Source organism: Quercus lobata, chromosome 1, assembly GCF_001633185.2.
Source record: "Quercus lobata isolate SW786 chromosome 1, ValleyOak3.0 Primary Assembly, whole genome shotgun sequence".
NCBI lineage: Eukaryota > Viridiplantae > Streptophyta > Magnoliopsida > Fagales > Fagaceae > Quercus > Quercus lobata.
Genome location: NC_044904.1, coordinates 12,485,249 through 12,512,788, shown reverse-complemented (window position 1 = coordinate 12,512,788; position 27,540 = coordinate 12,485,249). Strand labels below are relative to the sequence as shown.

The 27,540-nt window shown below is 36.7% G+C and overlaps 1 protein-coding gene across 1 annotated transcript; it reads right to left on the bottom strand.

Moving 5' to 3' along the window:
- Nucleotides 1-329: 329 nt before the first annotated feature.
- LOC115995191 (protein ADP-ribosyltransferase PARP3) lies at nt 330-21,107 on the bottom strand. Its single transcript, XM_031119655.1, is given in 24 exon segments — nt 330-600; nt 1,027-1,070; nt 1,073-1,208; nt 1,308-1,451; nt 1,553-1,659; nt 1,736-1,838; nt 2,065-2,150; nt 2,153-2,273; nt 3,204-3,364; nt 3,445-3,521; nt 3,708-3,835; nt 3,933-4,170; nt 4,254-4,387; nt 4,474-4,648; nt 4,862-4,933; nt 5,025-5,080; nt 5,189-5,302; nt 5,389-5,414; nt 5,417-5,551; nt 6,276-6,320; nt 6,696-6,773; nt 6,776-6,983; nt 19,611-20,113; nt 20,240-21,107. Coding segments are annotated over 24 exon segments (3,828 nt in total). The 3' UTR covers nt 330-531.
- Between the last annotated feature and the right edge of the window lie 6,433 nt (nt 21,108-27,540).

The window sequence follows — 27,540 nt, the reverse complement described above, 5'->3', positions numbered from 1 at the left end:
ATTTGCTTCGTATAAATTATAAAAACATGAACCTTTTGGTAACATCATTATCAATCACGAGCACCACTAATTCTTTGGACTGTGATCAGATAGTCAAACCTGATTTAGCACCAACAAATGTATTATATGTGTATTGTTCATCTTTGTATGGATGTTACTTATCTGCCATTCAAACATTTTGCCTTCTAGCCTTTGCTTCACATTGGACCAATTTCACTATACCCCTAATAGTGTGTACTTTTGTTTCTACAACAAAAGATTATGGTCCTGGAGAAACCCAACTCTCTATTAGTAATTTAGTACTGACATAACTTTAGGTGTAAAAGAGCAACAGATAGATTATAGATACGGGAGGGTTATTGATGATTATATACAACAAAAGATACATCAACATCATCAGCCGCCTGATACAAAGGTTCCATCTCCATACAAAAAGTTAGAGCAGGTACAAGAGCGAGTGAGCTAAAGAAAGAGACTGAAAGAACAAAACAGGACCCTTTGCTCTCAACAGCAATTCTCTTCTCCTATTCTTCACTCCTTAGTCTCCATCACCGCACCCTTCTCTTCATACTTCACTCCCACCAAGAACCTTATGCTCACCTACACCAACACGATATAACCAGTTAAATACTACATGAAAATTTGTTATTTTCAAACCCACTAAGCAGGTAATAGCCCTCCACATAGTTGCTTGTTGTAATAAATCTAAGGATGCATTAATTTTCCACTTATTTTACAAGTTTTATAGATAGCTTATTGTGATTTGTGCATAATTACAAAAAGAAAGTGATATTACTCTAATCATAATTTATTCAAATGACAACAGATTGTTGTAACTATTGAGTGCAATGTCTTATTGTGATTGGTGCATAATCAAAATCATATCAATGATAAACTTAAATGAAAGTAATGTTACTCTAATCACAATATACCCAAATGAAAGTGACCTAATCGCATTAGAGCAGGTCGGTAGTTGTTAAAAATAAATTGTGAAAAATGTTATGTAGCTAACATTACTTGTTATACCTGTTTAGGATCATAAGTAGCATACTCATTGTATTCAAGGGGCTATCATTGTGCTCTGAGGGAACCAAGCGACCACAAGGTACTTTTATATCATCTTTCCAAGCAAAGTGTTCTGATTCATCAGTCTTCTTTCGACCCAGCCCCTTCACCCCAAGCTTCTTGTCTTCCAAGGACTTGGTATTCTATTTTAACAAATTTTCAATATTTCAATCAAGGGTTTGAAGCAAATTGTGTCAACACACACACACACACACAATGGCTTAGAACCAACTTATATATACCTCAGGTGGACTCTTTGGCTCAGTAATTTGATCTCCTAGAGAAGCAATTGCGAGGACCAAGAACCCTTCTGGCCTGTCTACTGCAGTGAACCCATATCTAGCAGCTTCTGCTGCAGCATCAGAACAAACTATTGCCCTGCCAAACTGTGACAAGAACCACAAGATTGGTTTAACAGATTTATGAACTGTATAGATAGAGATGTAAAATTGACAATCCAGTAGAAATAGCATTTAAAAATTATCACCATGTAACCCGGGACAGGAAGATGACATATTGATGGCAAGTATCCTTTATGCAAGTGCCTCAATAAATTTGAGGTGCGGGTGCCAGTAAAGAAAAATTTGTATACAACTTAGAAAATCATCCCCCAAAACCTACAAGAGAACTAAAACTGAATGAAGAGATTATAGTAGAATGAGCTTCTTACCACACCATAAAAGGACTTTGTTTGGTAACTTCTTTATTTCATCATAAGAAGAGTGCGCATTTGTTTCCACAGCAAATATGTTATCAACGGACACACCATATTCCTATAAATTATAGAGGTTCAGATTTTCTATTTTTAACTTTTTAAATAGGAGGTAGAGAGGCGACATTGTTCGAAAATTATGACCATGACAAATTATGAAGTGTCCCAAAAGCTTAAACTGTTATGAGAATTTGTAAATTGAATTATTTAACTATTATTCTAACAGGGCGTCTATGGATCTGTAATTGCTAGCAAGAAAGAAAATTCCATCAATTTGCATGACTCACAATATCTCCAACTTTGACAGGTTCATAAGTTTTCTGCAGATAGTTCAGGATCATTTTGTAGTCATCAGAATCTTTATCAAGGGCGAAATTGAGCATCCCAGTTTCTTGTATCGATCAGACAATGGATCATCAATGGTTGAGGCACTCATGTCTTCTATAAGGTGTGAAGCCACAGTTATGTCTCGAACAGTTTCTAGTGCAGCTGCAGCCTAGAGATTAGGTAGTGTAGTGTTAATAGTTGTACAAGAATCTTAATGCACAGGAGACATAAGAACTTCTGTTTCCCTTGCATTATCTGCAAGCACGGTCGGCCCAAGCGTTTCAGAGGCCTAAGGCGAAATCTTCAAATGGGCCTCTATATTATCACTTAAATAATATTTAACTAACATTATATATAATATATTTTTTTAAATCCATTATTTTTACTTTTTAATATGATTTTTTTTTTTTGAGGAAATGCTAAAATTATATAAATTTTACTACAAACTGGTGTTGTAATGAATGTGATTAATGACATGAGGCTTACAAAAATATAAGAAATATTATATAATTTACAACATGAGAATTACAAAGATATATCACCAATCACAAATATTCATTTAATAATGCATTCAATAGTTTCTTGAAATTTACCTATTATATTCATTGTCACATCAAATTATAAAAATTATGGAGACTATCACGCACCCTTGGTGCAGTGATTACTCCATAAGTATAAGTTTTTGTGGGGTATGGGGGGTAATGGCTAAGATTTAAGTCTCTAGAAGAGAATTTCACACATATATATATTTTGATTAGGATAGGGTAGAATTTTTATTTTGTATAAAAATAATTAAATAAATAAAATTTATGTAGTAAAATTTATAGTATTTTTAATATTTTTCTATTTGAATTACTTGTGAATAGTAACACATTTATTTGTAAGACTTATTTATTTAAATTTGTCTTATCTGTATTTCTAGCATTGTTTAATTCTTTGAGCCTCTTAATGGTGAAAAAAATATAAACTAAAATGTTTTAATATCTCCCAAAAATATTTATATATAAAAAAAATAAAAAATAAATTGCTCCCAAATTTGGGGCCTTCTATAGTGAGGGGCCCTAGGCAATGGCCTAATTGGCCTAAGCCTAGGGCCGGCACTGTCTGCAAGTTCTTGAAAGTCCCGAAAGATGAAAGATCTAGTGGAGTGCATCAGAGTAAACCATCTTTGGCTAAAATCTGACCAAACAGCCTCAGCCTTCAGCCCAGTCTCTTTCATTGATTTCACCTTTTCAATGAACTCTAGGAGAACCTCCTCACCTGATGATTATTATTTTGTCAATCGTTTTATAGAGTAGAAGAAAGACTTATAGAAGAAGATCCGGAGTGGGGTTTTATACATCGTTTCAAGTGAAAATCAGTGACCATCCCTATTGGTAGGTCTGGGGGGTCATGTCCGATCTCCATCAGAACATACCTAGTCAAGTACAGAACATCACACCAATAAAAAAGACGAAGAACAAAATGGATAATGGACTGTCTGCATATATCAATAAGTCTAGGAACACAACATTTTTCATAACCTTCTTCACAATATGCCATGTCAGCGGTTGTGAAACTGTTATGTTCCTAGTATCACTCGTCTGCATATAAAAAATCATACTTGTATATCCCCTGACTGCACAAAACCTTCATGAAATTGGCAAGCAAAGGCTCAAGTTTGCAGTGTGTGACTGCAACTCCTAGCTGCCGAAGTGCAAGACCTCCATGTCTCACTTCAATTCCATCATCCTACCAAGGGCAAACAAAACTCTTTCAATCATTGAAAATAAAGCTTCACAAGTTAGCCTTGGGTCATCACTAAGAAAAAGGAAAGAAGCAATTGTACCATGTCTATTGGAAAAAATTTCAGTGGCTTCTTCTGGAATTTCTTCTCTCTTTCCCAGGGCTCAAATTCATTTCTAGTTATTTCCTCAAAGAGCCTCACAAACTCTTTCACAGCATTTTCCACATCTTCCCACTGTTTGAGCCTCTCCTCTGCGTTTGGATCATTACCCACTCTATCTTTCTTATAGTACAGATGCAAGCCACGCTCTGGCACTGTGATCGGTTGCATCACACAATAGCTGCACCAATTAAAATTCAATACTCAGTACAATGTAAAAGAGGTTGATCTGAAGCAGCATGGTAAGGGGTTTTGAAAAGTTACTCATTCAGTCCACGCCCTAAGACGCAAAGAGAAGAGGCACAATTATACAGTATCCCATCTTTTTGGAATATCTCTCCGCCTTGCTCCTGCAATATGGAATCCTTGTATACTCCTCTCTTACCATAAAGCTTTAGCTGCATCCAGAGTGAGTTATTAGCACAAAAGGTTCAGTAGCTGCATGTAGCTACTTCTGCTGAGGGTAAATGAAACAAGTCCATACTTCTGCTGAGAGTGATTCAAGTGCCTCGTCACTAGGATCTTGTTTATCCCATGGAATTCCTTTCCCATCTACCGAGAGATCACTGACAACATCAAAAGCTTCAAAGGGTTGGGCTTCTTTTTTGTGAACACTATCTGCCAACCAAGCTTCACTCACTACACGAATGCCTCTCTCCCTGCAAAAGATTGCAATCTCAGTCGATATGTCTTGTCTTTAAAAAGAATTGACAAGAAAATAATCTACAAAGGCCATTTGTTTTTGTGAAAATCATGCAACTGAATTGGTGTAAGATTATATGTTCATAGCAACTTGTACAACTTCCTGACCAATATATACATAATACTTTTCTAACTAGTGGATCTCTCGAGTAAATTATCTCCACACTCACATTGCTTCCACAAGTTTAGACGTGCCACCACGCTCTCTCTCAGCTGGAGAAACAACCAGACAAGTCGCACCTGCAAAGGTCGTTACAATTAATTCCACCCAAGCACTGAGCATGAACATCCATAGCAGTTCGCAGTTTAAATTTCCAAGGTTGCCAAATTACCATGACTTTGTTGGCAACTTTTCCTCCATGTTTTTCAATCTCTTTTCTCCAATAATCCTGCATTCACCATCAGCAATATGTACGTTGTCCAGATTATATAGTACTAAAGAAACAAAGTAATGGCATCATGACTAGCAGTTGCAACAATATTGTGTGCCAACATACATTTGTTCAAGAAAGACGGCCCATCAGAGAGATCATCATTCATGTAAAAGGTTTATCTGTGGTGACTAAATCCCTGTGAGGCCGGCGACTTGGATCCTGATACTTCTTTAGTAACTATGCAACACACAGAGAGAGATCTCAAATAAATAACCAGAATTTTGGGCACAGACAATAAACAAGATTTGAGGAAATGGAAGTACATCTGAAACAGGAGAATTGAGAATAAATCTGGTAATTTGATTGGTTCTTGTTTCCTTGGAGGATCCTTGGTGTTGAAGGTGCAAGAAGACCACTCACTATAAAATCCTCTGCAAGAATAGCAAGAATAGCGTGTACCCGTGTACTCCAAATTGCCATTGCAAACTGTTGGAGTATGTGTGTTTCAAACTCTTAAACTATGCTTGTGTCTCACATTGGTTAGAGATGAGTTTGCATATATGTTTATAAACCTTTGCACCTCTTAAGTGATAGCTTGAAAGACAATGAGTTAAGGGTTAGAGTTGGGCTTGGGTTGGACTTAAACTTGTCTCTCTTGGGCCTCATTTCATTTCCTTATCTTTTGCTTTCAGCCCATCTTAGTTCTACCCGTTAGGCATTAAATGAGCAACCCGTTGGGGCATTTAATGTGCAGCCCGTTGGCTTGCACAGTGACTGTTACTGCAGCCCTTCAACCCTAATATGAGTTAGTATATAAAACCCTATATTCCCCTCTACAAATCTTAAGTTTTTTAGCTACAGCAGCCACCTTCTCCCTCTGTTTTTGCTCATCTCCACTAAAAATTTCAACATCAATTTTTAGTTTTAAGGAAAAGCAAATTAAGGTTGTTCCTAGTTCTTCTTATTTGAGTGTGTGATCAACTTGAAGAAATTACTATAGTCTAATCTTGGGGGTTGTTCGGCCAAGAGAGTCATTCACACCGAGTTCTACTCCGGGTGGTACGAATCAATCTTTAAAGACAACTCATTTGCGTGATTCTATAGTTTGTGAGATCTTTCTAACTCTATCTATTTATTTTTGTCATTGCTAATTTTTTAAGGTTTGTATTGTTGAATCAAAACTTGTTTATTTAGCCATATTTTCCAACACAAAGTGAGCATTTCTCCAACACCCCATAAAACAGCAAATCTTGGCGATCACACAATCAAGTCATCATCCAAAAAAGTCCACACAGTTAAGTCCAGACTCCAATCACTATAAGGTACAAACAAGTTTTCACAAGCAATCATTTACTACCAATGAATTTCAATGTGACTTTGCCTCTAGCATATTACCTGTGATACTACAAATTTTATACATAAAACAACATAAATTTTACAAATTTGTGTGTCACCAATAACAGAAAAGCAATTAAGACATTTATTATGATGTTGGAGAGACATTAACCACCTTCATTGCCAGGTTAGTTTGTAAGTAAGCTTTAAGCGTGTAGTAAAATTGGAAATTATGGGGTGGTGGTGGTTCATGCTCTAAGACAAGTTTTGATCAAGTGGGAGTCAAAGAATAACCATTTAGAGACAATAGCACTATCAGGGCCGGAGGAGTCTTCGCCATTAGCTTCCAGTATTTCACGCATTTGTTGATAGAGAGATGCTCTTTAATGGCTTTACAGAATTCTTCAAACTCGGCAGCTATCTCGGCCGCATCTTTTCCATTAGGCTGGCCGTTTTCATTTTCAGACTTGGGCTTCTTTGGAGATTGCTCTGCTTCATGTTCTTTGCTCTCTGCCTTCTGCTTCCTTGTCATCACCTTTTCTTCCTCACCAGACGCACGAGCATGAGACCTTGTCTCGTGAACCTTCACATGTTCAAAACAACCATATAGTGTTTAAGAACATTACTACAATGAGTATGAGACCTCCTTGTATATTTCATGGCAATCCATGCAACCTAAGGCTCAGGCAGAGAGAAGGGTCTAATTGGCCATGTCAACTAAATTACAAAAAGCTGGTAAAATACAAATGGCCAAAATATGACAACACGTTAATTTTTGAAAAAATTGGACACGGAATTTAAACACGTCAATCTTTGGAAAAATTAGGACAAAATATTCTAAAAAAATTATTAAATATATTTTTATTTATATTTTCAATATATTATTAAGCATTTATTTTTCATATAATGTTAAACCTATATAAAATTATAAGTAAGATAATAAAATAAATCCATATTAATTTTTAAACAAGAAATCCACAAATCAAGAATAAAGATATATTAATTTTTAAATGCACTATTCATATTGCTGAAACGGAATGCTCTCTTTGTTTTGGGAAAGGTTAATTTTTAAATGCACTATTACTATTACTATTACTGAATGCTCTCCCCTCTCTTTGTTTTGTGAAAAAAGTATTTGATTTCTTTTGCTCTCATGTCGTTGCATTTTTTTTTTTAAATGACACCCCTGAGAAAAGAAGAGTCTCAAGTGACACAAATACGACACCCCAAATGAAGAAGTGTACCATATGTCCTTGCTTCTTAAGTTGCTCCCTACACTTTAGTAGACATGGCAAAACGGACAGGTCGGGTCAATCAGGATGCGGGTCAAACGGATTGCAGGTCAAAAATGGGTCATTTTAAGTGGGTTAAAAATGGATTTTTCACATGATTATTTATTTATTTATTTTAAGAAAACAACATGTATTTGCCATTTAAAAAGTCATGCAACAAATTACTTGATGTAAAATGCATTACTTTGAATTCACCACTTATATCAAGAATGAATTACACTTATTAATACTTATTCAATAATTTTAAAATTATACAAATCCTAACATTGTTATCTAAAAGAAAATAACACAAAGATAAGTAAAATAAATACACAAGTTTTATTTTTACACAATATCAACATTCCAAAATATAAAACAAAATTACAAAAGACTTATTGAATAATTCATTTGACAAAGAATAAAAACATATAAGAAATTGATAGTCTTAAAAATTAATTTTATAATCTATTGTCAATTGTGGTTGGCACTTTATTTCAATTTGAGATATACAATAAAGTTTAATTGTTTACTTATTTATACATGATCTTTTTTATGAATATCATATCATTGTTAAGTAACACACATTCTAAGAAATTTCATAATTTATTTTGAAAAACTGTTTATTTTGGACATAAATTGTTAAAAAATAAGTCTAAGCATTCATAATTTATGTTAATTTGATACTTTAGCTTTACTATTTTCATAATTGTGATCGTTTTTCACACATGTTTACAATTTTAAATCTATTTGATATCTAGATTATCTTAGCATGTACTTTACTATTTGATATCTAAAAATCTTTACTCATTACAGAATGCTCAATCATTCATCTTTCAATTAATTTGCATATAGTTATGTAAATGTCTCAATTATTTCCTTAAACCTCACAACAAACAATTAAACCAATATTGTCTTGATTTTATTTTTTTTTACCCAAAAAAAAGTTTTAAAAAATGGTTCGGGTTTGGGTCGGGTTGACCCATAAAAAACACAGGTCGGATCATGGATCAACCTTATTTTGCTTCAGGTCAAAAAAATCGAGTTTGGGTCAAATTTTTTTGGGTTGGGTCGGGTCAGAATTTTCTGACCCGTTTTGCCATGTACTTTGGAGCATAAAATTTTAGTCCATAATTTAAAATTAATAACTACTTAATGTTTAATTACTTTTAGTTCCTCAAAGATCACCCTAACAATCTTAAAATGATCTTTTAGTTCCTATTTCAGTTTTTAATTTTGTCACAAACCAACCTGTCTATCATTTACACGTGACCAATGGTGCTAAGTGAAAAGTAAAATTTTTGTGTACTAATTACAACTAATTGCTACTTGTCCCTGGAGTTTTCCCAAACCAAAAGTGATCATGATAGGACTAAAAATAACAACTTTAAATTTAAAAGACTAAAATAGTTCATGATCTAAACTCTAAAGTTTAGACATCATCCGTGTATAATTTGGCCACATGTTTTGGTTTTTGTATGTTGTAACTAAGTTATAGTTAAGTATAGATGTAACAATGAATAGCATGGATTAAGAGCATCCATATAATACAGGTATATGGAGAAGAAAGAACAGACATATACTCCTCGAAAGTTGAAATCCTTTGAGATAACAGATAAAAATTTTATATAATATATATATATATATTGAAGTAAAACTTGAAATGATCAAGAACGAACCTTCATCTTTCAGCTAGGACTTTGTCCCTGCTTACAAAAGAAAACAGTGAAGAAAACGTACGGTACAAAATCTAGCAGAACCCAATAAGGCTTAGCAGGGCAACATAGTTGGAGAACATAAGCTGAGGGACTCTTTTTTATTACAATGACCGATCTTGAAAGCAAAGGTAAACCCCCAAAGCGACACGTACATGCTTTACTGCAAAGCCTTATGCTCCTATGTCGGCAGCACAGATCAAAATGTGTTGTAGGACATGTAAATGTAAGATACGTGTCCAAATGGGTACTTTTGAAGGCCTAAGCCATTGACAAGTGGTATTCTAAGTTTTATAATGAGTGAATGAAAGGCTTAGATTTTGCTGCATATCGTGCATGAAGACATGCTTTTGTGTCATTATTTTGCTCCATTTGGCAGCTTCTTGAACTAGGAGCTGCAGAAGTAAATAAATGATTGGTTACAAAGCCTAATGGACCTGCAGAAGAAGAAAGAAAATTATTGTGTACTTTGATAGTATTATAAATGTATATTTTATCTTCTCATATGAATGGTGAATCTCACTAATTAAATTTATGGTAAGATTTACTATTCATGTAAGATGGAAAAATACACATTTATAATCAAAAGTGGTACTTGGGGTTGTGATGCTCTGGCCTTTATATGGGCCAGATGCAGTTTGTGCTGTATTGGGCTGATGGAGTATAGTTGTAAGCTGTATTGGCAATTATTGGGTCCTTTTTTTACTTGAAAAAAATCCGATGTTTTTGGGGTTCGGTGCTGCTTGTCTTTTGTATGAGTATGAGGCAGGAGCTAGTTTTGAACCCTTTTTTGTTTTGTTTTCAATTTTCATTTTTATTTTATATTCTATAAACCTGTTTTGAACTCAGGGCTTTCTGTTGGGGAAAATTTCACTTGGACAGATTTTTTCAATTTGTTTTCATAACATATAACATGATAAATTAAAATTGGAGTTTTATTATTTTGACATGACCTACTATTGACACCAATTTTATGTATTAATCACAATATGTCTCATCAATAATTCTGAAAAACTTTGCATTTCTTAACTTTATAGTTTGAAATACTTAAAAATAACGACACACAAGTGAATTATTATTTGATATATTGGCGTGGACTTCAATCCAGGTTAACATTTTTTTTAATATATAGATATGATAAAATTTTAGAATTTCAGTTTATAGCGTTCACTTCAAGATAATTGTTCTTTATCATCAAGTGTGTGTTTGGTACTAAATTATAAACTAGAATTTTGCTTTCTAAATTTTGTGTTCAACTTTTTAAAATCTCAGTTTTTCTTACCTTTTCAAATTACAAGTATATTTTAACATATTTTCAACAAAAATCTAAATAAGTTATTCCCAAATAAACACATTGGTTTTTTATATAAGTGGCATTTGATTCTCAATTCTCTTATTTGACAACAAATTTTTTTTACTAATTGAATTATTTGGGAACAATATATAAAGGGGAATCAAATAAAATGTTTTATGCAAGTTACAGTATTTTTCTTAAACTTCCGGTAATTTTCAATTTCATGAATTTTTTAAAAAAATGTAAAATTTGAATAATCTACGACGATTTAAAGGTTGTTTATTGACCACAAAATTGAAAGCCAATATGGTAAATGTTTTGTATGGTAAATAATTATAATGGAAAATGAAATATACTTTAACTTAAGAAGTGAAACTGAAATGGCCTGTGAAGTAACGAAATCCAGGCCCGGTTTATAGGAAGTACGGTCGAAGGGGCATTGTACTTCATGGCCTGTTCTCGTTTCAACATCAGCTGTAGTGAGGCCTTTTTACTGATCTGGGTTGGGCCTAGGGTGGCACATCAAATGTGGCGGCCCAGTAACTATGTTTCACCAATCTTGCTTCTTATTCTTCTTCTTTAGGAAAATAGTGAGGGGGGAGGGGGTAATGTTCGTAGTACAATACTGAGTATCACAAAAGATGTCATTATCATTAAATTATTACTTGAACTTTATCAATCTAATTTTGTCAAGAGTGTGACAAAGAGTCCATACAACAATATATATATTTTAAAAAATTTAATTTGATGATGGGAAAAGTTAATTGATACCCTGAGGGCATTGGTTTAGAAAATATTTTTAAAATACTTTTTTTGAGAAAATTAAATTTAAAAAAAATTATTTTTTTAACACTTTTTTTGAATTTTCTATAAAAATAGTATAATTTTTTTTCTAAAATGGTCTATTAACAGATACTATAAAGGCATCCGTTAATCGGACCATTTGATGATTACAAGAGTTAACACCTTGAGATTCATAAGGTAAACAACCATGGCGTGGATTTCCTTGCAAATTGAAACCCATTTTGTGAATTTTTCACTTGGCTTGAAAAATATTTGTAAAGATACCTAAAAAACTTCTATTTTTCGTGGGAGGTGGTATCTCATAAGACGATCTCATAAGACCACCCTCTTACGTAAGACATATAGAGTCTATTTGCCATCAATTTTTCATTTAATTTTTAGCTTATTTGTTTACGTTTAAGTTTTAAAGCCTCAATTTGTTTTTAAGGCATCAAACTTTAAACCAGCTTCCCCTACACATATCATCTTATGCATCTAACCTTATGATTTCATTTCACTATGAAATGCAAATCTATATTTTTGAGAGAGAAAGAGAGAGAGGTTGTACCATGTGGCACATTCTTTGAAATTATCTTTATTTAGGTGTCTACTTTAACAAAGTTTGCATTTATATCAAAATATTAGTTCATTAAATTAGCCAATAGAGTAAATGCATCTATTAATTATCTATAGTTGTGCATTAATTATTTACATTAAATAAGTTTATATGATTATTTTTATAAACTTTATGTGAGAAATAATTTTTAGTTGGAATAATAATAATAATAATAAATTTAGAATGTGACATTCTTCCTCATGTTTAGTTGCTTTGGCAACAATTGAAACTAACGCGCCATAAGAAATTAAGTATTTGTGAATTCATATATGTGTGTGTGGAAATAAATTGTAGTATTTATTTTATGTAATTAGAAAGATTAAATATGTTTATTTTGTTATATTAATTATTTTAAACATAATGATTGATTTTTTTTTACCTGAGAAACAATTGATTTGAAATTTGATATTTTTGCTCAAATTTAGTTTTTTTATTGAAACAATGTCTAAAAAAAAATAGGGAATAAATAAATAAATTTAGTAACACACAATCAAGAATGTAAAAACAATAATTGAAGGAAATTTGCATTTTTTTAGTAGGCATTAAACATGCCTATCTATATTAGCCACTATATCATGAATTTTCATTTTATAAACACATATATGTATATATAGTATGATCAAATCACTACATTATTCTTAGTGTCCTTCTATTTTGTTTATAAAATAACTAAAAATTACAATTTTTTACAAGTAAATTTATTGAAGTATTTTTTTTATACATCGATAGTTTGGGTGGGGGATTTGAACCCTGAATGCCTCTATTGAAAATATTACGAGGTGTTAATCAGTTAAGTTATAAGATTCTTACAAAAATTTATTGAAATATTGAAGAAAACTAATAATAAGTTGCACCACACATTGTGTAGCAACTCATATATTATATATAATGTGCTAAATCTCTAATTTTTTTTATTTAAAATTTTTTTATTTTAAAAAACAATTGAAAGTGCTCGAGTTAGTTTGGGTTTAGTGTTAAATCATTGCTTGACCCGATTCTTTAAGATGGGGAATAGTTAGTGTGGGGCCCAAATGATTTATGGGCCGGGCCCGTCTACCTGGGAAAAATCCGAAGGCCCAAGCCGAGGAGGGCTATGGCCCAAACCCGACAAAATAGCCTTTGGGTACCGCCGAGGGTAGTTCAGTCCTTGGCAGACTCACAGTACCCCCAAAGGGAAGGGTAAAAACGGTATAGGACTAGAACATGGAAGAAAGATCTAAAATATCCAAGGAAAGCTGCTGTTATTGTCATTTAATGTTCTGAACCGACAGGGCCGCATTCTTTGGCTCTTACAACCACCCCCAACGACTTTGGGGGATGGACTGATGGGATAAGTATCAGCCATGTAAAGATTGACCCTACACGTGGATGAAGGATAATGAACACAGGTGAGTATAAAAGGAAAACTAAGTAACTTTGGGAAGAGGCTGGGAAAAAATGGCCAAAAACGAGAGCCTCCCAGCCCACCTCCAGGAGAAGTACTCTAGGGGTGACGATCGTTTAACCTTGTATGAACGCCATGAAAAACCCATCGCCTATCGATCAAGGCCTAGCCTTTCAAACCCACGCTCTACAAATGATATTGTTAGGGCCGTTTTACGTGCGAACCCGACACTGTTACGGTCCGCCACGAATCGTGACCCTACAATTGGCGCCGTCTGTGGGAAAGGCTTGCGTGTTGGCGCAGGTGGTAGGTTGAAACAGTTCCTCTGTTATTTCTAACCGTTGGTTATAGAGTTCAGGTATAAAATCTCACTAGGGGCTACGTTTCTTGACGAGGGGCTTGGCTGAGGAGCTAATTCCCCTAAAAGCTAAAGCTCCTCGTAAAGAACAAACTAGGCGCTTGGTAACGTTAACCGTATAGATAAACTCAAGGGGCTTGGCTGAGTAGCTAACTCTCCTAAAGCTAAAGGCCAGCCAAGGCCCCGTGCAAAGAGAAAACTAGGTTTTGGACAGAACCAAGGCATTGTATGGTCCACGGACTCAAGCCTATGGGGAAACCAACTACTTGGATGATGGAAAACTAGGTTTTGGACAGAACCAGGGCATTGTATGGTCCACGGACTCAAGCCTCTGGGGAAACCAACTACTTGGATGATGGAAAACTAGGTTTTGGACAGAACCAGGGCATTGTATGGTCCACGGACTCAAGCTCTGGGGAAACCAACTACTTGGATGATGGAAAACTAGGTTTTGGACAGAACCAGGGCATTGTATGGTCCACGGACTCAAGCCTCTGGGGAAACCAACTACTTGGATGATGGAAAACTAGGTTTTGGACAGAACCAAGGCATTGTATGGTCCACGGACTCAAGCCTCTGGGGAAACCAACTACCTGGATGATGGAAAACTAGGTTTTGGACAGAACCAAGGCATTGCATAGTCCTCGGACTCAAGCCTCTGGGGAAACCAACCACCTGGATGATGGAAAACTAGGTTTTGGACAGAACCAAGGCATTGTATGGTCCACGGACTCAAGCCTCTGGGAAACCAACTACTTGGATGAGGAAAACTAGGTTTTGGACTCAAGCCTATGGGGAAACCAACTACCTGGATGAGGAAAACTAGGTTTTGGACAGAACCAGGGCATTGCATGGTCCACGGACTCAAGCCTATGGGGAAACCAACTACTTGGATGAGGAAAACTAGGTTTTGGACAGAACCAAGGCATTGCATAGTCCTCGGACTCAAAGAAACCAACCACCTGGATGATGGAAAACTAGGTTTTCATTGTATGGTCCACGGACCAACTACCCTTTTGGCAAAACTAGGTTGATGGAAAACTGGACAGAACCAAGGCATTGCATAGTCCTCGGACTCAAGCCTGTGGGAAAACCAACTACCTGGATGGAAAACTAGGTTTTGACAGAACCAAGGCAGCCTCGGACCTGTGGGGACTACCTAGGTTTTGGACAGGCATTGCATAGTCCTCGGACTCAAGCCTGTGGAAAAAAAAAAAAAAAAAAAAAAAAAAAAAAAAACAACTATGGCACGTAAACCTCAAAATCCATCCGAGGAGGATTCCTAGTTCACAAATGGGTTAATACCTCGAATGCACGGATTCCACAGTCTGCCCTCGGGTCCTTAGTGTCAAAGGGGTTGATCCGGTACGACGCAATTCATTACCCAAAAGCACAATCAAAGTCCCTCGCTACTTGGCTACCCTTTCAGACGAATTATTTAGAGATTAACGTTCTCGGACGTTGGTCTAGCATGCATCGCGTAGTACTCAGCGCTTATCCCGGTTAGTTCCAAGAATTTAATTTATTGAAAGTTACCATTGTTATACTCGATAATATTTGTGAGTTTAAATTAGTAGGAACCTGTGTTAAAGCATTTTTTCTGCCTGGAATATCCTTAAGGGCAAGCTTGCATTTAATATTCATGCGTAAAGTAGTTGTTACGGAGAAGAAAGATATGTATGGAGAAATAGACACATATTTTATTAAGACAAAGGAACAGTACAGTGTACAATGAAAAGCTGAAACAAGCTTACACTAAAGCTGATTACATAAGTAAAGGAAAATACAAGCGAGTGGAGATAAGGCCGTGGGGACAGCTCAGAGGAGAGGTTGGCTACTGCGCCAAGTTATTGTCTAAGGAAACTATTCCTCGACACTTCTGCATGCCCATAACTCAGGCAGCCAAAGAACCTGACCTCAGGCTAACACCATCTACAGAAAAGGTGCTAGGAGCTTGAGGTTGGGAAGCCCCCACAAAAATTTGCCTGCTACAAGGCAGACAGTGCTGATGGTGGAAATTCCTTCTTTGGACATACTGAAAAACTGGCATGACCAGAACCTGCTTCGGATTTTGACTAAAAGAGGGAAAAAGACCCTCTCCCCTATGACGAAAGGGAATGCTCCCTTGAACTTGCACCTCCTTGACCCGTACCTCCCTACTCTGAGTCTCGGGGGGACATGACGCCTTTGTGGCGGAGGGAGCTCCTTTTTCCCAAGCCCTGCCTCAAGCATGATGAACTAAGGGAGGAATCTGAAGGATTTGTGTGTGGATAGAGCAACTTTCTCTCCTATTTATGTTAAAAGATAAGGTGGTGGCATTTAATTCACGCAGCGTCTCAAGGAACGCTACAGACAAAACGTCTCTGGCACGATTTCCAATGTCGTCTGCAGCCCTGAAGATAAAGGAGTCTCGAGAAGGCGCACCTTGAACACCGGGACGCCCGAAAAATATCGCGTGACCTAAAATTACGAAAATACCCCCTAATTTGTGGGCCCAATAGATTCGCGGCCCAAGCCTGATTCAGCACAGGGGCCCAGGGACAGAACCAAGGCATTGCATGGTCCTCGGACTCAAGCCTATGGGGGAACCAAGTACAAAAAATAAAAGTTACAAGTGTCGGACAGTACCAAGGCCGTGTATGGTCCTCGGACCCAAGCCAATGGAGAAACCAAACACGACAGAACCAAGGCATTGCATAGTCCTCGGACTCAAGCCTCTGGGGAAACCAACCACCTGGATGATGGAAAACTAGGTTTTGGACAGAACCAAGGCATTGTATGGTCCACGGACTCAGGCCTCTGGGGAAACCAACTACTTGGATGATGGAAAACTAGGTTTGAATTTAGTAAGATGGGCTACTTGATAAAAACGTCAAGTCACTTCGTTCACGGCTTAAACACCATAGAAGGTTAAGGCCAATAAGGGTGTAAGGAAGGTGGTGGAACGCCCCAGCATTCAGTCGTATACGAGGGCTATTCATTTGGCAGGTGATATGTCCTCGGATGGTTATTTCTCACATGGCATCAAGCCTTCGGTTCTCTCCTCGGCTAGTTCCGGGTAAGTACTATTTTTTACGGGTTGGCCTTATTGTGCTAAGCACTTCTATCAAAGTTATGGCGATATCTATTTATTATCAAGTATTTTGGTTTTAGTCGCCATTGATTTAGATGCTATATCATTGTGCCGAGCAGTGCTTGCAAATTTATGAAAACGTAAAGACATAATATGCGAAATAAGGTAGATAACAATCTTTATTAATATGAAAAATTGCTACAACATACAAAAAGGGGCTCAAACGAGTCTATACAAAATGTGAACTGCCTAAGCAACCATTACATCTGTAGTACAGAAAAGTAAACTGTCAAGCGTCTTTTAAACTCGTCTTTAAAGTTTCTCCAATCTCCGCCTCATTGCTGCTCATACTAAGAGAGGGACTCACTTTAAAAAAGAAAATGAATGAAGAAGAAGGAAATAGTAAGGAAGAAATCAATGACGAAGATAGAGGGGATGAATAAAGAAGATGGAAGACATGAGTAAAGAAGGAGGAGAAGAGGAGAGAAGAAATGAAAAGAAAGAAAAGGAGCAAAAGAGGGAGAAACAGAAGCACTTAGCCCCCGCCTCAGCCCTGACTCCTAACACGCCGGTGCCATATTAGGTACGCTCGTGAGGAGCCGGATGGTAATGATCTTGGGTGTTCTCGACTCAGTCACGTCGAAAGTTTGACGTGACGAGTCCCTGCTTCGGATTTTGACTGAAAGAAGGATGAGGTTGATTTTGAGTCTTCGCCATCCTTGTCCCGATCGAGCCATGATGAGCTTTATCGGAACGTGGCATTTTTGGGAGGGGTGGGGCTTTTGCATCCCTTGTTGTTACGGTAAAGTGTTTTACGATTAAGTGTATAAACCAGTGGGTAAACCGAATCCTAAGGGAGGCTAAGTATTTCAGAGTCTCAGGGAGATGAAAAGGGATTCTTGATAAAAACAATAACCTCCTCTCTTCCTTCTTATATAGAGGGGGGAGCGGGAGGCATTTAATAGGTTCAGATCTCCAAAGGGATCTGTCAACACAAACATGCCGGTTCCGTTTCTCCACCCCATCAAAATAAACCGTCGAATTAAAGTAGTCTCGTAAATAGTGATCATTCAAAGCGCGTTTTGGATACCCCAAACGATACAAGCGCGTCAAGCGCGAAATCAAAAGGCTGCCTCATAAACCGGCGCGTTTCTTGGACAGATGAGGAGCCGACAGCATTAGTAAAAGGCCAAATTAATTGGGCCGTAGGAAGAGGTTTGGCATCGCCAAAACCCCCCTTTCCAACCAAGAGGTTGGATAGTCGGGTTTTGAGGGGCTATTGTGGGGCCCAAATGATTTATGGGCCGGGCCCGTCTACCTGGGAAAAATCCGAAGGCCCAAGCCGAGGAGGGCTATGGCCCAAGCCCGACAAAATAGCCTTTGGGTACCGCCGAGAGTAGTTCAGTCCTCGGCAGACCCACAGTACCCCCAAAGGGAAGGGTAAAAACGGTATAGGACTGGAACATGGAAGAAAGATCTAAAATATCCAAGGAAAGCTGCTGTTATTGTCATTTAATGTTCTGAACCCGACAGGGCCGCATTCTTTGGCTCTTACAACCACCCCCAACGACTTTGGGGGATGGACTGATGGGATAAGTATCAGCCATGTAAAGATTGACCCTACACGTGGATGAAGGATAATGAACATAGGCGAGTATAAAAGGAAAACTAAGTAACTTTAGGAAGAGGCTAGGAAAAAATGGCCAAAAACGAGAGCCTCCCAGCCCACCTCCAGGAGAAGTACTCTAGGGGTGACGATCGTTTAACCTTATATGAACGCCATGAAAAACCCATCGCCTATCGATCAAGGCCTAGCCTTTCAAACCCACGCTCTACAAATGATATTGTTAGGGCCGTTTTACGTGCGAACCCGACACTGTTACGGTCCGCCACGAATCGTGACCCTACAGTTAGATTGTTTGAAAACTGGTAAGATTGTTAAGATTTAGATTAGAAAATTTTATATGCCAAAACATGTAGCATTAAGGGTTTTCGTGGGTGCAATAAAGTTATTAAAAGGTCAAGTTAGGAGTTACTGTGTTGAAGTTCAAGAAGCTCACTCAAGAATCAAGACATCATTAAAGTTAGACAGAAATTTTATAATACACTCACTTAAACCTTGATAGACTGAGAATTTGGAACTAGTATTCCTAAATCTACCCTAAGGTTAAGCACCAAGAATCTAAACAAGTGCCGTTCTTGAGCATAAAGGCCCTAAGCAAAAAATCCTCTTTTATACATATACATCTCAAAAGCCTTAATTTTTTACACTAATTAAATTCTAACGAAATTAGATAAACTATAAAATTTGTAAGTAAGTCCACTTACATACCAAATTTATAGTCTAGCATGGAGGGTTTGAGTTGATGCACTAGAACGGTATGGGTTGTTTGCTATGTGTTAAAGATCAGAAATGAAAAACAGAGTATCACAATCAAGCAAAATATCAAAGAAACTATGAGAATCTTCAACAACGAAGAGAGAGAGATTTTATTGCTTTGAATTGTGATTACAAAAACTGAAATGAATTACAATCTATACCTTTACATTTATACTACAAATCACTACTGTACCAGAAGATGAAAAGAGCGGGAATCTAATAACCTCCTCTAACTACCTATAACAACTTCCCAAATTATACTCCTCCAATAACCTTTAGCCATCTATCCACTAACAGCTCCACAGATACTCCCATGTGCATCTCTTGTGCTTAACTTACTCCTTTTAATGCTACAAGTAGCTTTCTCAGTAATATACTAATGTTACTGTCGTTTAATCCCCTTTTCTTCTTTTGCTCTTTAGTCTTTCTTACACGAGTCAGTCTTCCTTTATTCACCACTGCTTCAGGTTTACTCTTTTGGTTGATCTTCTTAACAGCCCCCCTCAAGACCAGAGCTGCTTCTGCTGTGGAAATAGCTTCTGAGTCTTGCCATGGTTGTGAATAAGTAATGTTGGGACTGAAAATGTTGAGTAATCCTAATCTACTAATCAAATCCAAGAATGCAGGTGCACCAAGTGCTTTAGTAAACACATCAGCCAGTTGTAAATTGGTCCTGACATGGAAAGTCTTAATCATACCTGCCTGTATTTTTTCCCTGACTAAATGACAATCTACTTCTATATGTTTTGTTCTCTCATGGAACACTGTGTTTGCAGCTATGTGCAAGGCTGCCTTGTTGTCACAGTAGAGTAGTGCAGCCTTGGAGTGCTCAATCTTGAAGTCTTCAAGTAGATATAGCAGCTAAGTGATTTCACAGCATGTTGAAGCCATTGATCTGTACTCAGCCTCTGCTGAGGATCTTGATACAGTGTTTTGTTTCTTGGACCTCCAGGATATCAAAGACTCACCAAGGAAAATGCAATATCCTGTCAAAGATCTCCTAGTGTCAGGGCATCCTGCCCAGTCCGCATCACAAAATGCCTTCAATTGAAAATCTGAGTTGGCTGAGAAAAACAACCCCTGCCCTGGAGCACCCTTGATGTATTGTAAAACCCTTAGTGCTGCCACCATGTGAGGATGCCTAGGCTTGCTCAAAAATTGACTTAGCCTATTCACTGCATAACAAATGTTTGGTCTTGTCAAGGTTAAATAAATCAACCTACCTATAAGCCTTCTGTACTGTGAAGGATCATCAATTAACTCTCCTTCATCCTTTGACAATCTAAGGTGCTGCTCCATAGGAGTTTTCATAGGCTTGCAGCCTATCATACCTGAATCTGTCAACACTTCTAAGGCATATTTTCTCTGATTAAGAGTAATGCCCTTGTCACTCCTTGCCACTTCTAACCCCAGAAAATACTTCAAGGTTCCTAAGTCTTTTATCCCAAACTTAGCATCCAAGAGTTCTTTTAAATCTGCTACACATTGAGCATCATTACTTGTGATCAATATGTCATCTACATAGACCAAAAGGGCAGTAAAATTAGAGCCCTTTGAATGTACAAATAGGGCATAATCAGATTTTGATTGAACAAAACCCATTTCAGTGATTGTTGTGGATAGTTTAGCATGCCACTGCCTGCTGGCCTGCTTCAATCCATAAAGTGACTTTCTCAACTTGCATACAAAAGGTCTAGCATCTGTTGAACAGCCCCCCTTGCTGTGATAGCCCTGTGGTAAGGACATGTACACTTCCTCCTCTAAATCACCATGGATGAAGGCATTATTAACATCCAACTGATGTAAAGGCCAACCCTTGATAGCAGCAATACACATCAACACCCTCACAGACACTGATTTGGCAACTGGTGAGAATGTCTCAGAGTAGTCCAACCCCTCCTACTGTGTATACCCTTTAGCTACTAATCTGGCTTTGTATCTCTCCACAGAGCCATCCGGATTATATTTAATCCTATAAACCCACTTGCAACCAATTGGAAACTTCCCATGAGGTAAGGGAACTACATCCCAAGTATGATTAAGTTCCAAAGCACCAATCTCCTTGTCCATTGCTCCCTGCCAAGCCTTTGAAAGCACAGCCTGATGGTAATACTCAGGTTCAACTTCAGCACTAGCAGCAAGAGCAAAACTTTGATAGGAAGAACTAAGGTTAGCATAAGAAAGATGAGTATTGATATCATAGGGACTACCTGGTGAAGGTTTGGTGGTAAGCAAGGAGCAAGAGTAATCCTGTAAATAGGTAGGTAGTCTATGAGTCCTAGTAGACTTCCTAATTTGAGGTGGAGAAGTATGGGGTAAGGCTGTAACAGTGACAGTGTCAGTTGCAAGAGATGAAAGCTAGAAGTATCAATGGAACAATCCAATGGAACACATTCTGCAGTAACAGAAGTGCTTGCTGCATAATCTGGAAAGTCAGGCAGAATAGGTTCATTTGAGGTAGTAGGCAAGGGAATAGGGTTTAAAGGAACAGGTGAGGACAAAGTGTTGGAATCAAAGGGATCAAGATATTGAGGAAGATCAGGAGATTGAAAAGGAAATAGTGACTCATAGAAGTGCACATCTCTTGAAATAAAAACTGAATGTGTGGTTAAATCCATTACTTTGTAACCTTTAACACCAAAGGGGTAACCAAGAAACACACATTTAGTAGCTCTAGGTAAAAACTTATGCCTATTATGCGCAAGTGTGGATGCATAACACAAACAACCAAACACTCTAAGATGTGAAAAGGTAGGCAGCTTACCAAAAAGGACCTCATAGGGTGTTTTATTGTTAATAGCAGAATTAGGCAACCTATTGATGAGGTACACAGCTGTGAGCACACAATCTCCCCAAAAATTCAAAGGAACATTGGATTGGAACTTAAGTGCTCTAGCCACATTTAGAATATGTTGATGTTTTCTTTCCACAATTGAGTTTTGTTGAGGGGTTTCAACACAACTCAATTGATGGATAATGCCTTTGGACTTGAAAAAATCCTTTAACAAAAACTCAGTGCCATTATCAGTTCTAATGCACTTGATTTTCGTGTTAAACTGAATTTCAACATAAACATAGAACTGTGGCAAAAGAACTTGAGTTTTTGATTTAGCCTTTAACAAATAGATCCATGTACATCTAGAAAAATCATCAACAATTGTAAGGAAATACTTGTAACCATCAATAGTAGGAATGGAAAAGGGACCCCACAAATCACAATGTACCAAATCAAAAGGATGATCAGAAATATGAGTACTAGCTGAAAATGACAATCGTTTTTGCTTTGCTATTGGACAAATGTCACAATGAGTGGTTTTATTACACTGTACAAAAGGCACAATCTTATTCACAAGTTCAAGTTTACCACTTGAAGGGTGCCCTAATCTAGCATGCCAGAAATCAAAATGAGAAGCAACAGAATTACAATAGGTAGAGGCTGGAGTAGAAGACAAATCCTGGTATTTGTTATCCAGCAGATACAATCCTTTTTGTTCTCTACCCAGACCAATCGTGCTCCAATGAGCAAGATCCTGAATAAAGCAAAATGATCCAAGAAATATAAGACAACAGCATTGTGATTTGTTCAATTTACTGATAGAAATGAGGTTGAAAGTAAAGGAAGGAACACACAACACATCAGTAAGAATTAAGGTGTCATTGATATGCACAGTTCCTATGTGAGTCACTAAGACCTTTTCACCATTGGGTAAGTAGACATAGGAATTAGAAACACAAGTAAAGGAATTAAAAAAAGATTCAGAGTGGACCATATGATCAGTAGCACCTGTATCAATGATCCAATTTGTTTCAATGTAAGCTGATTTGTTTACTGTTTTAGCTGAGAAAACAGTTGAACGTGGAATAGGATTTGGAATGGTAAACGAGGAATGACTAAAAATTTCACCTGAGAAGTTGTTGATGTAATTGGAAGTAGATGCACTTAATGCCAAAGGCTGAGAAGTGCTAGTTCCTCCAGTGTTCAAGCAAGCTGACTGCTGTGAAGTTGAGGGCTGAGCTATTTCTCCAACTGACTGTGAATTCAGAAAGGCTAAAAGCTGTTCACATTGAGATTTAGAGATTGGACACTGTGGAGTTGAAATCACAAACTCCTCAACAGACTGATTAGGATTGGTAGTTCCAAAACCTGCTACTTGATTGGCCATGGACTTGTTCTTGAATTTGAACCCTGGAGGAAATCCATGTAACTTGTAGCACTTATCCACTGTATGCCCTATCTTCCCACAATGAGTACAAATAGGTCCTTCCCTTTTGAAATTTCCTTTGTTATTGTGGTTGTGTTTGAAGCCAGAACCAGCATTTGAGTACAATGCTGTGGCTTCAATTGGATGTGTGGAACCAGTGAGTTCACCATTCTTGAAACTCCTATGCTTTTCTTCTTGCAATATAAGGGAAAGAACTCGATTGATATCAGGTAGAGGTTCATACAGCAAGTTTTGACCTCTGATAGCTGAATATGAGTCATTCAGTCCCATCAAGAATCGCATCACTTGATCACGATCATATAAGTCTGAAGTGGTTCCTTGAGCTCCATAATTGCAGGGACATTTACACATAGGCACAGTTTGATAGTTAGCCAATTCATCAACCAAGGCTTTGAACCTCGTGTAATAATCTTCCACAGACAATTGCCCCTGAACAAGGTAAGCTGATTCCTTCTGAAGTTCAAAAATTCTAGGGCCACTTTTCTGAGAAAACCTATGGCGAAGATCCAGCCAAATTGTTCTAACATTGTCAGTGTAGATAATGCTAGAAGCAATGTTTGGTGATATTGAATTAATAATCCAACTGAGCACTATCATATTACACCGAGTCCACAAAATGAATTGTGGTGAATCTGGACTTGGCTCTGCTATGGTGCCATCGACAAAGCCAGTCTTGTGTCTAGAAGTGAGTGCGATGATCATTGATCTTGCCCATGGAAAATAATTTCTACCTCCAATCAACTTCTGAGAAACGAGTTGAATAGTGTTGTTATCACTACTGCTGAGATAGAATGGATTTACAGAATCACCATTCGAAGTTGTGGTAGTTTGATTGTTGCTTGATGATTGATTGTTTGAAGTTTCTTTAGCGGTCGCCATTGTTGGAGCTTCGAACCTTGAAGAAGATTAGATGAATTCTCAGAGAATCCAAAAGAAAATTAACCAAAAACAACAAAAAAGAAACGATCTGATCCTGATTATCGCTCTGATACCATGTTAAAGATCAGAAATGAAAAACAGAGTATCACAATCAAGCAAAATATCAAAGAAACTATGAGAATCTTCAACAACGAAGAGAGAGAGATTTTATTGCTCTGAATTGTGATTACAAAAACTGAAATGAATTACAGTCTATACCTTTACATTTATACTACAAATCACTACTGTACCAGAAGATGAAAAGAGCGGGAATCTAATAACCTCCTTTAACTACCTATAACAACTTCCCAAATTATACTCCTCCAATAACCTTTAGCCATCTGTCCACTAACAGCTCCACAGATACTCCCATGTGCATCTCTCGTGCTTAACTTACTCCTTTTAATGCTACAAGTAGCTTTCTCAGTAATATACTAATGCTACTGTCGTTTAATCCCCTTTTCTTCTTTTGCTCTTTAGTCTTTCTTACACGAGTCAGTCTTCCTTTATTCACCACTGCTTCAGGTTTACTCTTTTGGTTGATCTTCTTAACACTATGCAAAGGTTTTGTAAATAGACTGTTGTAAAAAAAAAAATTTATAAGTTATCCTAGGTGGTTTTTACAGTTTTTCACTTCTTTTCACCAAATACCTGTATTTGTTTTATTCTTTATTTTACTGCTTTTAAATTATGGATTTATGGTGATATATTTGTGATTTCTTTATCATTGTTTAGTTGTTAAGCCGTTATTAATTGTTTGGGATAAAAGTGATAATCACTCTATTATTGTTCTGGGTCAAAATTAGAATTTTCACTTTCCAAAATGTAATTCTTAAAGTCTTGTTGTTGATTCTTGTTATTTGTGTTGTGAAAATTTGTTTAAGACTTCGATTTTTGTTGAATGTTTTGATCTTGGAAATATGTAGATGTCATTCCTCATGCTTTAAGGATTGGTCCTATATAAGTCCTAACTCATGTATGATGTATGGATGCAAATAAGAGAATCATAAGTGTTATTTTCAGCCATTGGCTTGTAAGAAAGATTTCTCCATATTAACTCTTATCCCTTGATGGATTCAAATAGGTGGTGAGTTTATTGTTCTAACTGGATTCCTTAATTAGAGTGATGAATGTTTTTATCCTTTTCTCTATATTCCGTGGGCGGAGAACTTTAGCTTGTGATTCCTCCTTTATTAAACGATACCTTGTCATAAGGTGAAGACATAAAATGGCAAACACGCTTTGATCTTAAAGTCAGTAAAAAACAAGATACCGTCACCCTAGGCTACCACGTACAAAGCCTAAAAAAAATGTCTTGTCCTTTACTAATTAGTGCACACTAGTTTGCACTAATTTGTAAAAAATGTCATATTAGCAAAAAGACAATCTGTGTAGGCAGGTGTAGACTTGTTTGTATTCCTAAAATTCTTTTCCTATCAGTCCTCCTGTGCATGGACTATTAGGTTTTAAATTTTAATGATGATGATATATACTTGATGGCAATACTAAAAAGGATATGCATGGAGGAAAAGAAACTGAGCCTCCTTACCGACCAGCTTGGTGGCTAGCTAGCTAGAAAGTTGCTATACCTGTTGGCTCAAAGAAGTGGCTTAAATTCATTGGTGTTACACTCAAACTGCCTCTTTTGAATATGAACACAGTTTAAGCTAAATCAATGGAGATAAAGAGGGCAGTTGTTCTTTTCCCCCCTATATAATTGTTTTCTCACCCGACAAACCATGGTGGAGGGAGGTCCCTCATCTTTTAAAATCAAACACCTTCTCACAAATTTTCCTACACCTTTAAGTCTTTGGTCAAGCCTACCGAGTACCACAGAAGAAGCCAAATTTCAACCCCTTCTCTCTCTCTCTCTCTCTCTCTTGTTTTGTGTATCACTACTGATCTAGATAGCCTTGCATCATGGGTTAGAAAAAAGTCTTCTGGAAATCTCTTTTTCACACATACTAGCAATTTTTTTTTGTGTGTGTGGGTATTTTGGGCTTTCAATCTTGTGGGTGTGTATTATCAGAAAGTCCTCAAAGTAAGACTAAATGAATTTTTCATTAAGGTTAATTAGTACCCAATCATTCTCTGGTTGATATTGTAATCTCAGTTGGTGGATTTTTGATTTGGTAATTAGGCCTCCAAATTGGACTCTCACCAACTTCCCCACTACGCTTTTGAAAGTAGGGACAATAAAACGATAGTGTAATTTTACGGGTATCCTTTTGACTTGGTACTATTTAATTAGATATCTCTAGTTAATCCATTAGATGCAAAAGGCAAGGATTCACATGCAAGTAGTTTTTCCTCAGTGTTCTGCTACAGTTGGTCAGGCTCTTATCAAATAAAATGATTTCTCCAAATTTCACTATATAAACTAATATAATCATTAATTATATATTCTTTGAGGGTTCTGTATTTTTATATTTTCATTTATGGCCTAAGGCTTTTTGTAAAATATACAGATCGCATATGCTAGTAGGGTTCTAACTTCTAACTCTCTCCCATCTTCTACATTGCATGTGGAAAATTCATACATATATTTAATTTAATTTAATTTATTTTTTGGTAAATGTGAATATTTAGAACTCGTCGAGCACTTAATAACTAAATTATGTATATATGGCAAATAAGTTATAACTCAACTCCTATAATAATGGTATAGAGGATGTAGATATTAGTTCAAAATCCACAAACATGTAGTTGCTGTTTTCTAATTTGTACGGGAGAAAATGACAAACTGCGAGCAACAATCTTGTCTAGAAATCTTAGAAAACATTATTGAGTTTTCTCAAAGGAGCTTTCATATGCATAGTAGATCTTAGTCCTGATCAGTTGATATAGGAGAGGTTAATTTGATAATTTATACATATTTATTTATAATTCTTTGAAGCATATAGAAAGATACTTCTGTGTTTGGATGCAATTTTTGGCCGAATGTTTATGCTAATTGGTTGCTGAAAGTTGGTTGAAACATAATTGTACCTTGAAAAAAAATGAATGAAAAAGTTATAGATAAATAAATAAGTTAAAAAGCTAATGCCAAAATGGAAAGGTGCTTAAAACAGATTCATATAGAAATCAACTATTCAGAGAGAGAGAGGGAGAGAGATGATAATGTAAGC